The sequence below is a fragment of the Schistocerca cancellata genome, chromosome 6, assembly GCF_023864275.1.
Source record: "Schistocerca cancellata isolate TAMUIC-IGC-003103 chromosome 6, iqSchCanc2.1, whole genome shotgun sequence".
Taxonomy (NCBI): domain Eukaryota; kingdom Metazoa; phylum Arthropoda; class Insecta; order Orthoptera; family Acrididae; genus Schistocerca; species Schistocerca cancellata.
The window spans coordinates 482678951-482691847 of NC_064631.1; the positions used below are offsets into that span (position 1 = coordinate 482678951).

Consider the following 12897-nt stretch of genomic DNA (forward strand, 5'->3'; position numbering starts at 1 on the left):
ATCATCTATAAACTTATGCGTGCACACTTTGGGCCAACGGCCCTGTCGCAGTGGTAACACCGATTCCCGTCGGATCACCGTCACCGAAGTTAAGCTCTGTTCGGCTGGGCTAGCAGTTGGATGGATGACCATCCTGTCTGCCGAGCGCTGTTAGCAAACGGGGTGCACTCAAGCCCTTGCGAGGCAAACTGGGGAGTTACTTGATTGAGGAGCACCAGCTCCGATCTCGTAAACTGAAATACAGTCAGTTGAGAGGCGTGCTGTGAGCTGAGGACGACACGGCGGCCGGCCGGTACCGTTGAGCCGTGGCCTATTCGGGCAGGGTTTAGTGCTTACTTCAGAGTCAGCATACATTACTGCCCATAATTCGCATCACAACAGAACCACAACACACAGGCACATGCTGCTCAGCTACCTGTCGTCTGCTAAAAAAGGGCAAGGAATCTCACCGAAGGCGGGTAGCAATGCACCTGTACGCACGGGCTCCATTCCGTGCACAAAAGCGCATGCGTAAATGCGCTGTTGGAAACTTACGCGCATGCGCAAAGCTGTACACAGCTAAAAAGGCATCGTGTAGACGCACCTTAATAGAGATACCAAAATGTTATCTGTACTGAGATACAAGTATATGTAGTTAGCATTCTCTTCATTCTGGGTGAAGTTCCGCCCATAAATAGATGAAATTATCAATAACTGCGACACGAACTGCAAAGTAACAATTTGTTCGTCGTCGTTGCCATAGTAACGCGGAACGTCAATATAGATAGAGTGACATACAGTATTGGGTGTTTTTATTATGTTGTGTGAGATCGTTGAATTCTTACGAGAACACCTGTGCGTGATACTGATGAAAGTGATGCGAATGAAACATGAATATAATTTGGTAACATTTTATCTCAGATCTAAACCGAAAATCGTTTTATAAGGTAAGATACTTTAACTCGAAATGACAGACAACGAAAACGCGAATGTATTTTTCAGCCGTATTAAGGAGGACAAATACCTGCTTGTGTGTTTCCAGTTCCAGAGTGAGTCATTTAAGATAGACGATTATTGCAGTGTTGTTGCAAAATTGACTACAACCGCCGATTATTTGTTGAATAAAATTGTCATTTGTATCACCAACAAAGTAAAGGAGTTAAAAGACGCAGGAGGCGCACTAGGAGATGTAGACGATGAATCCATATCTGCTAAATTCTATAGTAACGATTGTCCAGTATCCGCTGATTGTTTATGTATGGACTTGCCGTTTTGGGTGGGCGACGAAATGCATTTGCGTATTGGCAGTGTTCGATATAATATCGTGTTGAATGGCCCATGCGTAGATGAAATAACCCTTCCAAGAGTCATAATAGTTGGTTTTCCTATTTCCCCATTTACTTTTAAGACTTCATATACGAATGTGGGCGATTGCGACTTTCTGTGGTACAGGAAAAAACAGGGTGACTTCGAATTAATAGGAAATGGTTATTCCTATACACCTACGACCGAAGATGTTGGTTGTATACTGAAGCTCATCTGTATTCCTGGAAACGGCGATCTGAAAGGACCAAAGGTGGAAACAGTGTCGAAGAAATGTGTGAAAGAAGGTCCCAAAAAGTTTCCATTCGAAGACCGTCATATATTCACACAAACAGGAGCAGCTCCTGGAAGGTATGTATTTTGCATCACTCGCGACAGTAAAATTAGAGGCTATCGTAGCTATATCAAAAGATTGTATCCTGGCAGCTGTACAAGACAGGCCGATCTACAGTGTTGGGTACCTATCAGTGGAGTGGGGTAGTGTGATACTGGACCTACCCCCATCCCCTGATATCTTGGTTATGGTAACAGACTGTATCGAGCTGAAGGCCTAAATGAGGTTGAAAGGTGACCCACTCTAGTTGTTTAATACATTCAACTGTTGTTTAGTTCAATTATTTTTTGTGTAATGCAGTGTTGATACATACTGTGCCCCACTTTAGTTTATAAACAATGTTTATTTTGTCTCCTCCTCAAGTATTTCATTTTTCTTCTACACTTTTTTTGTTGTGAAAAGCGATGATAAAACTTACTATATGGAGATGGATTGAAGACTAAGGTGGAACAGTCAAAATTTTTGACTATGCATGGTGTTAATGAGAATTTAAATTAGAAGAAATATTCGTGAGCTCATGAAACAACTCAGTCTAGTTACTTTTTTTTTTTTTATGAATGAGGTGACAGTGTTCAAGCCATTTGAGTAGTTTTGAGAGCATCAGAGTTCTGTTTTAGACTACCCATCAAGTTATGGGTTTTCCCATGTTTCTTGCAACCGGCTGAAAAAAAAAAAAAATAGCAGCATGATTCCTTGAAAAGGGTACACCCAATTCCCTTCCTCATCTTTGCCCATTCCAAGCTTGCACTCTGTCTCAAGTGCCCCTTCTTGCCCTCAGCACATTAAACCTCAATCCTCCTCCTCCTTTCAGCCCTTTGTTCATTTCCCGTCGTTTCCAGTTTTGTGTTCTTCTTCTTCTTCCTGTTCCTCTTTTGTATTTAGGAAAAGATGTGGGGGAAGAAAGCCCTCTGTAGCAATTATTGAAATACTTTACACACTAAAAGCTCATTGTTTCACAGACTTATTGTGGAAAGCTTTCAACATACTAAATTTTATGTGAGAGTAAGGATGAATTGGCACTTCCTGTGGATGATAAGGTAATCTCCCACCATGATGTATGTTATGTATGTTGTTCAGTAAACTTACATTATCTATTTAATAGGATGGTGTCTGGTCATTTTGATGTAGGTTTCCTTTAATGAGTGAAATGCTGGGATGATTCCTTCAGCAATGCCATGGCCAACCAACTGTCCTATCCTTGTAAAAACATGTTTATCTGTGCTGTGTGTGTCTACGTATTTAAGCAGCTTACTTTTCAATGTATTATAATGACAAAGCCTTTATCATTAGTCATATGATCCCTGGTTCACCTCTTTGTGAAGCTATTTTCTTCATGTAGAAGACTGCCTCCTCAGCCACATTTTTGCACTATTTTTATATAACCATAAAATAATTTCAGCTCAAAAGCTTCTGTATGTCTATAGATTCTTCAGACAGTCATTCAGAAAATTCAATAATTGTTCTGGAAATTAAGACAAATTAGCAGTGTTAAGTTAGGCAGCCCAGTTCAAATTGCACTTGTCACATGCTCCATATGTAAATGCAAATGAAAAGAAGCCCAGTAACTGTTACAGTGGGCCATACCATCTTCCATGCACTTTACAGTGGTTCACAGAGTATAGATGTAGATACTTGACTCTTACATGGTAAATTTGATCTACACCTACAGGATACTCTGCAAATCACATTTCAGTGCCTGGCAGAGGGTTCATCAAACCACCTTCATAATTCACTATTATTTCAATCTTGTATAGCGTCTAGAAAGAACAGACACCTGTACCTTTCCGTTCGAGCTCTAATTTCCCTTATTTTATTATGGTGATAGTTTTTCCCTATGTAGGTCGGTGTCAACAAAATATTTTTGCATTTGGAGGAGAAAGTTGGTGATTGGAATTTCGTGAGAAGATCCCATTGCAACGAAAAACAGCTTTCTTTTAATGATGTCCAGCCCTAATTCTGTATCATTGACACTCTCTCCCGTATTTCGCGATAATACAAAACAGGCTGCTCTTCTTCGAACTTTTTTGATGTACTCCATCAGTCCTGTATGCTAAGGATCCCACACCGCACAGCAGTATACTAAAAGAGGATGGACAAGCATAGTGTAGGCAGTCTCCTTAGTAGATCTGTTACATTTTCTAAGTGTCCTGTCAATAAAATGCAGTCTTTCGTTAGCATTCCCCACAAAATTTTCTGTGCGTTCCTTCCAATTTAAGTTGTTCGTAATTGTAATTCCTAGGTATTTAGTTGAATTTACGGCATTAAGATTTGACTGATTTATCATGTAACCAGAGTTTAACGAATTCCTTTTAGCACTCATGTAGATGACCTCACACTTGGTCTTCAGTCCAGAGACTGGTTTGATGCATCTCTCCATGCTACTCTATCCTGTGCAAGATTCTTCATCTCCGAGTAACTATTGCAACCTACATCCTTCTGAATCTGCCTAGTGAATTCATCTACAATTTTTATGCTCCATGCTTCCCTCCAATACTAAATTGGTGATGTCCTGATGCCTCAGAACATGTCCTACCAATCGATCCCTTCTTCTAGTCAAGTTGTGCCACAAATTCCTCTTCTCCCCAATTCTACTCAGTACCTCCTCATTAGCTATGTGATCTACCCATCTAATCATCAGCGTTCTCCTGTAGCACCACATTTCGAAAGCTTCTATTTTCTTCTTATCTAAACTATTTATCATCCAAGTTTCACTTCCATACATGGCTACACTCCATACAAATACTTGACAGAAAAGACTTCCTGACACTTAAATCTACACTTGAAGTTAACAAATGTCTCTGAGCACTATGGGATTTAACTTCTGAGGTCATCAGTCCCCTAGAACATAGAACTACTTGAACCTAACTAACCTAAGAACATCACACACATCCATGCCCGAAGCAGGATTCGAACCTGTGACTGTAGCGGTCGCGCGGTTCCAGGCTGTAGCGCCTAGAACCGCTCGGCCATCCCGGCCGGCTCGAAGTTACCAAATTTCTCATTTTCAGAAACACTTTCCTTGCCATTGCCAGTCTACATTTTATATTCTTCATTTCTACTTTGACCATCGTCAGTTATTCTGAGCAAAACTCATCTACTGCTTTAAGTGTCTCATTTCCTAATCTAATACCCTCAGCATCACCTGATTTAATTCAACTGCTTCCCATTACCCTCATCATGCTTTTGTTGATGTTCATCTTACACCCTCCTTTCAGGACAGTGTCCATTCTGTTCAACTGCTCTTCCAAGTCCTTTGCTGTCTCTGACAGAATTGCAATGTCATCGGTAGACCTCAAAGTTTTCACTTGTTCTCCATGAATTTTAATTCTTGCTCTAAATTTTTCTTTTGTTTCCCTTACTGCTTGCTCAGTATACAGATTGAATAACATACAACCCTGTATCACTCCCTTCTCAACCACTGCTTTCCTTTCATGCCCCTCGACTCGTATACCTACCATCTGGTTTCTGAACAAATTGTATGTAAATAGTCCTTTGCTCTCTGTATTTTACACCTGCCACCTTCAGAATTTAAAAGAGAGCATTCCAGTCAACATTATCAAAAGCTTTCTCTAAGTCTAATGCTGGAAATGTATGTTTGCCTTTCCTTAATCTATCTTCTAAGGTAAGTCGTAGGGTCAATATTGCCTCACTTGTTCCAACATTTCTATGGAATCCAAATTGATCTTCCCCGAGGTTGGCTTCTATCAGTTATTCCATTCGTCTGTGAAGAATTCATGTTAGTATTTTGCTGCCGTGACTTATTAAACTGATAGTTCGGTAATTTTCACTCCTGTCAACACCTGCTTTCTTTGGGATTGGAAGTATTATGTTCTTCTTGAAGTCTGAGAGTATTTCGCCTGTCTCGTACATCTTGCTCACCAGATGAAAGAGTTTTTGTCATGGCTGGCCCTCCCAAAGCTATCAGTAGTTCTAACTGAATGTTGTCTACTCCCGGGACCATGTTTCTATGTAGGTCTTTCAGAGCCCTGTCAAATTCCCCCCTTTCGTCTTCATCTCCGCCCTTTGCCATTTCAATAATACTTCCCTCAAGTACATCACCCTCATATAGACCCTCTAACCCTCTATATACTCCTTCCACCGACTTGCGTGTTGAATTTTTCCTGTAAGCTGTATCTATCATACCCCTAGTAATATATGCCTCTACATCCTTATATTTGTCCTCTAGCCGTCCCTGCTTCATTTACTGCATTTTTATATTTTCTCCTTTCATCAATTAAATTCAATATCTCTTCTGTTACCCAAGGACTTCTACTAGCCCTTGTCTTTTTACCTGCTTGATCCTCTGTTGCCTTCACTATTTCCTCTTTGTTCTTGTCAATCGTTCCCTAACGCCCTCTCTGAAACACTCTACAACCTCTGGTTCTTTCAGTTTATCCAGGTCCCATCTCCTTAAATTCCTATGTTTTTTTGCAGTTTCTCCAGTTTTAATCTACAGTTCATAACCAATAAATTGTGGCCAGAGTTTACATCTGCCCCTGGAAATGTCTTACAGTTTATAACCTGGTTCCTAAATCTCTTTCTTACGATTATATAATCTATCTGAAACCTTCCAGTGTCTCCAGGTCTCTTCCATGTCTTCAACCTTCTTTTGTGATTCTTAAACCAAGTGTCAGCTATAAATAAGTTATGCTGTGTGCAAAATTCTATCAGCCAGCTTCCTCTGTCATTCCTTACCTCCATTCCATATTCACGTACTATGTTCCCTTCTCTTCCTTTTCCTGCTATTAAATTTTCACAAGCTGCAACATGGCCCTGAATAAAACAGTGACCCGAATATAGAATAAATTTCCTTTGCTTTACGTCTGTGGTCACAAATTTTTTGTCATCAGACTACCACTTTCTGTCTATAATGACGATCCTCAGATCTGCAGCAAAATCTGGGAAAACATAAATACACTAGCAGATTGTCTACAGCTTAAATAGACCATAATGAAAAGTACATTGATATATATCTAAAAACAAAGATGATGAGACTTACCAAACAAAAGCGCTGGCAGGTCGATAGACACACAAACAAACACAAACTTACACAGAAAATTCTAGCTTTCGCAACCAACGGCTGCTTCGTCAGGAAAGAGCAAAGGAGAGGGAAAGACGAAAGGATGTGGGTTTTAAGGGAGAGGGTAAGGAGTCATTCCAATCCCGGGAGCGGAAAGACTTACCTTAGGGGGAAAAAAGGACGGGTATACACTCGCAAACACACACACACACACACACACACACACACACACACACACATATCCATCCACACATATACAAACACAAGCAGACATATTTAAAGGCAAATTCATCTATGGATGAATACACTACAGCAAAACTGACCACACTCTTCAAAGTAGAAATTCCATCTTCAGAAGAAAATGAACCAAAGCACTCTTGCACCTCTTGCCAGGAATTTTTCACAAATATCAGTTCAGCTGTTGAATATTGTGCATCCTGCAGTGAAAAGATGCAAGTTTGCACTATTACTCCAGAGACATTTTCAAAGAAAACACTCTTGAACCACATTCCATCTGTATCAAAGTACATGATTGACAAATCAAGAAACATGAGGTCTGTAAAAGGAGTCTTTGGAAGACCAGATCCCTATTATGGTCATCCTGTAGAAGCAGCTCAAGTTCAATTAGTGCAGTCATTTTATCTGAAAGATAAATGGGACTGTTCTCGCCAGATTTGGGGGGGGGGGGGGGGGGACACTATAACTGTAACAGTTGAAGGTCAAAAAGTTGTGAAAGTGAAGAGGTACATGACTTGCAGTAGGGCCTATTAAAGAAACTTTTGCAGTTTATAAGAGCAACTATACAACTTTACACATTGGAAGATCAAAATTTTATGCACTATGACCTAAGTGGGTAGTTCCACACCCACCTAGAGATGCCTGTTTATATGTGTACTGCACAAATTTTGAACTTTGTGTGGTAACTTTGAAGAACTTAGTGGGGCACTATATATGTAGCATAATAGCCAAATTGTAATAACGATGCATCTGACTGATGTTTGGCGCCATCTATGAACTATTTAGTTAATATGATGAACGATATACTTATTATGTTTTAATAAAGGGAGATATAATATAAAAAAGACATAGCACATAACTCTGCAGAGATTACATATGTGACACGGGAGGAAAATATTTCATTGATGAACTTGGTTAATGGTCAGTGAAGGCAGTGACACACCAGCACCCGAAGAAATCGCCAACAACACATTGTAGAAGTGAAAGGGTGCATACAGGCTGAAGAACTATGTTTAGTGCTTCACTGTAATTTGGCTGAGAACTGATTTGTAATTCTCCCACAAGAAGTACAAGGGTATCATTGAAGTAATGACCAGGTTTAAGTTTTTACAGGAGTGACATATTTTCAAAACAAGACCACAAGTGTTGCAGTTATAAGTGATGACACAGGACATGACTCAGCACATGCTTTACTAGCAATGCACGAAATTCTTCATCTGCAAACAGGGGCAGAGATCATCATTATTTCTGATGGTGCTCCTAGTCATTTTAAAAATAATTACCAGCTGTTTGAATTGAGTAAGTCATTTGTGCCAACTGACAGGGTATCCAGTGCCACTGGTCACGGGAAGGGGCCTTGTGATGCTGTCGGAGGCCTGCTGAAGTACCATGCTACAAAACATAATCTTTCCAGACCAAATACTGCTTCAATTCAGAATGCTGAGGATATTATGAGAATCGTGAAATCTTACGCATCCACAGCCCTCATTCTTTTGTCCAAAGAGAAAATTGAAGAATTCTGTGAGCAGAAAAAAGAAGAATGGTCCAAACAAATTACTCCTGTGAAAGGAATTCAGAAGACACATTTTTGCACTCAGAGTGATGGGCAAACTCATATTGCACACAGTTTAAAGAGCAAGACAGAAGAAATGTAGTTTGTTTGGCCAACATCTCAGAAACAGCAGGATAATATTCAGATTCACAACCTGAGAAGGGGGATGTTTGTGGCGTGTGTGTATGACTGTGACTGGTGGATTGCAGAGATTATAGACACCAGTTATGAGTTAAATGAAATTGTAGTGAACTTTATGCTACCACATGGACCAGCTGCTGGATATAGTTTTCCAGGACAGCAGTAACGCAATCAGTGCTCACTTCCTGTTCACAATGTTTTGAAGATTGTAAGTGCTCCAGTTCAACAAGAAGGCATCACTCTATATCAAAGGAAGATACTGAAGCTGTGGAACACATTTTTAGTTCATGGACTGGCTAATTTCAGTACAAAACAGAGTGCACAGAAGTTGTACAAATTGAAACCTTCAAGTCTTTGGACCTTTCACATGCATTTTGGAACCATTTCAAATGCTTGAAAAATGAGTCTCCTACTCATCTTTCAAAACTAAAATATGTTAAATAAGGCTAGGTTTTGATTTTTATGAGCCTATTATGTGATAATGTGGTAACAAAACAGGTTTTATGTATGGCAAAAATTTCAATTGTTTATAAAAGATGTTCAGCCTAAAAGTGGAAGCTCTCATTTTCAGGGAATATAGAACTATATGGTATAATCAATAGAAAAAAATCAAAATTTTATGAATTGGCATTTTTGAACAAAAATTCCATAATTTAAAAAGTTCAGAATGCTATAGTACAATAACTTTGACAGATAAGTCCAAATGGGGGATTTCTTTGTAACCATAAAGCAATTATCTTTCAAATAAAAAAAAAATATCTAGAACTGTTCCAGAGATACGGCATTTTAAAATTTTTTCCAAAATTCGCATCTTCAAAATGGTATGCGCAGTGTCATGTCATCTCTGGAGGGCTTTATCTTGGACCAAATTTTTTTTTAGAGAAAACAAAAAAATACATGTTCCTTTCTTATTCCTTCTTTTTAACATATGCTAAATTCAATAACATCCAAGACTATGAAGGTAAGATTTTTTCCTAGCCTGGCTGAATTAATATGGACTATGCCTATTGTTATTATTACTGTCAGTATTACTGTTACTGGCTACCGGTAGAAATTCATTAATGGAACAGAAGAAGTTGTCCAGGAGAAATGATTTTATATTAGGGGTAGCAAAGCAGGTCTTAAATATGTCAGATATTTTATGTTGTTGGACTACTGATTAAAAATTTTTGTTGCTGCATATTGAACCCTTTTTGAGTCACTGATAGCCTTACTAATGGATAATAAAGGTCATTGTAGGTATGTACATCATGTTTTTCTCAAATTGTGGTGGATTAGTTATGATGAATTTCATTAGTGAACGTATTTGTATTGAGGTGGCACTGTTAAAATGCCTAGCTGCTTGAAGAGGTACCTGCATGATGTCTGTGAGTGAATACCACATATTTATCCTACTGCTCACTTTTGTGCAATCAGTACTTTCTTTCTGAGTGATGATGCACCCCAGTCAATTATTCTGTATGACAATATTGGGAATATGCAAAATATGTCAGGAGGTTGGTACATTTGTTTCGAAGATTAGCAACTGAATAGAGAGCAAAAGTAGCTGAACTTAATTGTTTGAGAAGCTCAGTAAGCTGCTTCTTCCAGTTCAAGTTTTCATCAGTTATGTACACCCAAAAGTTCGGAGAATTCTACCTTATTTACTGATTTCTGCTCATGTGCTACATCAGTTTTCGGTGTGAATCTTTTTGTTGTGTAGAACTGAATGTAGTGTGTTTTCAGAATTTAAGGAGAGTCCATTTTCAGAAAACCTTCAGTAAACCATTTAATAATTCTTTGGAAAATGGCATTTACCAACTCTTTTGTTGCTTTCTCTCTATGAGATTTATTGTAATACTAGCATCATCTGCAAAACGTACCAGTTTTCAAGTGGAAGGTCATTCGCATGTATAAATAATAGGAGTGGAGGCTCTGAGCACTATGGGACTTAACATCTGAGGTCATCAGTCCCCTAGAACTTAGAACTACTGAAATGTAACTAACCGAAGGACATCACACACACATCCATGCCCTAGGCAGGATTCAAACCTGTGACCGTAGCGGTTTCGCATTTCCAGAGTGAAGTGCGTAGAACAGCTCGGCCACAATGGCCAGCTTCTACCTTTACGACACTGTCTGAGGCATTCAGCAAAACTCTTCATGTTCTGTTTGTTAAGTATAATTGAAACCAGCTGGGTGTAATACTATCAGTTCCATACAGTATGAGTTTTTCTTGGAGAGCATCATGATCTACACAATTAAATTGCTTGGAAAGATCACACAAAATACCAACAGGTGATATACTATTATTTAAAGCTTGAACTGTTTTATGTGACTGTAAAAGTAGCATTCACAGTCAAGCAACCCTTCTGGAATCAAGACGTGATATGCTAAGTAAATTGTTTCCACTAACCAACTGTCCGACTACCCTTGAGTACATTACTTTTTCGACAGAAGTGGAATGGTGCAAATGGAGACAGTTTGGAGACAGTTTGTAGCCTTCTGAGATCATTATAAACGGTGCTATAAAGCTTAGCAGATGCAGTTATCTTTACAGTCGGGGTGTTGGATCAACAGGTCTCGGGATCGTGCAGGTGGTAGGTGAAACCAGAGGCAGCACCTGCAGCCGTTGGCAGGTAAATGGCAGTGTGTGCATACTGTATCTTCTCATGGGTACTTTGTTTCTTACTTTCCTGTTTTGTATGTGTCCACTTTCCTTGTGCTGATATACTGCAAGCACTTACAATGAGAATAGTTATGACTGTAGTTACAGGAAATTATCCGAGGAATGAACCCATGAAACTTGATATTTGCACTCAAGTGTAACATACCAGGTCATACACCATATACCAAGTTCCATGATGTGGTGTGCTGGATGTGTCTACAAAAAGGGCATTGCGCTGGGCAGTGTAGTGAAAGAGCTTGGCTAAAACAAGGTAAGCCTTGGATTGCAAAGAAATGTAGATGAATTTTGACTAAATCTGGGAAAGATGAAGTTGTTGTACAAAATATAGGTCTGAGTCCTCCAGGGATCCACTCTAACAGACAGAGGGGGCTTCAAAAAGTAAGTTACTCATTATTATGGCAGCCAAGTAAATTACTAGATGCTGCACTGCCCTTAAAAATGACACAGATATGTGACACTGTTTCCCCCGTGTTCCTGTCTTCAACTACAAAAATCTACTCCTTGATCAAATAACTATTCAAGAACTGCTCCGTGAATGTCCTCAATGTTGGAAAATCCTCCTCCCTTCCCCATGTTCTTTCAGCTTGATGTTTGGACATCAGACATTATAATCTGTGGCTGATGTTGATGTCAGAGGCCTTCCTTCCCATTCAACATTACCTATGTCTGCAGCCTTGATAAAATTGTTGGCACCATTTCACTCCAGTGGAATACAAGGTTGAATTTGGTCCATATACTGCTAGAACTATACAGTGAATCTATGTGCAGTTTAGACGCATTGCTCAAAGACTGGTACTCTCTCACATATCTTAACTTCGAAGTACTGACTCTGTACTGCAGCAGAACTCTTGTGTAGGAAGCCCAAAATGTGCACTCTACTGTGGTGGAGTGGATGATGTGGACCCTCCTTAATTGCCAGGGTGCCCATCTCTTAATGCAGGATGGTGTGTGCAGCACAATGGGTTCTGTAACACCAGTAACTCAGCAGTCATAGAATCGAGCTCAGTCAAAAAATATATTCTTCATTTAATTAGACACTTGTACCGTGGTTGAAGGCATTGACTTCATGGCATCTGTTGATCCCCAGGCAGCAGTGTCTGCCTCAGCACAGGAACAAGACAGCTTACTTGGCCCTGACAGTGCATGACTGCCAGCCTGGAGTGCCAGCTCAGCAAAGTGATGGTGTCAGTATGCGGCCTTGCTGATCCAGGAATGATGTCAGGCATTTGCCAAGCAGCACGTGGATGTGTGCTAGATTGCCAGCTGCTCCGGCAGTCAGTTAGTTGGGTGGAATACTTGAAAGTGCCCAAAGACCAGATGGAGTTGCCCTGGAGGTGACTCCAGTAGTGGCTAGAACAGTCAGGTCCAGCAATGGCTCGCACATCGGAAGCTAATGGATGAAGTGGCTGGGTGTAAACATAGCTGTTAGCCCATGTGAGACCATCAGCTGGTGTCGCGGATGTCTCGGCATTGGTAGTAGTTGAAGACGAGATACTGCTAGGTCTGAGCAGCAAGTATCTATAGTGGCTCTGTCCAACTTTATTATGAGTGGGCCCTGCCTTTGGTCATGTTGGGGACCAAGGCAGTGCAGTGTCAGGCTGCAGCTTGAGGTAATTTAGCTCACCGCTGTGGCAGACTTGGTC

General features: G+C 40.1%; 1 protein-coding gene across 2 annotated transcripts in view; it reads left to right on the plus strand.

The window, feature by feature from the left end:
* Window positions 1-564: 564 nt before the first annotated feature.
* LOC126190700 (2',5'-phosphodiesterase 12-like) overlaps window positions 565-12897 on the plus strand; it is a 152367-nt gene continuing 140034 nt past the window's right edge. Inside the window, exons 1-2 of one of the 2 annotated variants that reach the window (XM_049931166.1) lie at window positions 565-926; window positions 1432-1653. Coding sequence is in view for 1 of the 2 variants with exons in the window: in XM_049931165.1 (XP_049787122.1) it covers window positions 947-1653 (707 nt within the window). In the remaining variant the exon portion in view is untranslated. Of the gene's footprint in view, window positions 1654-12897 lie in introns of both variants that reach the window. The other variant, XM_049931165.1, reaches the window with a different exon arrangement.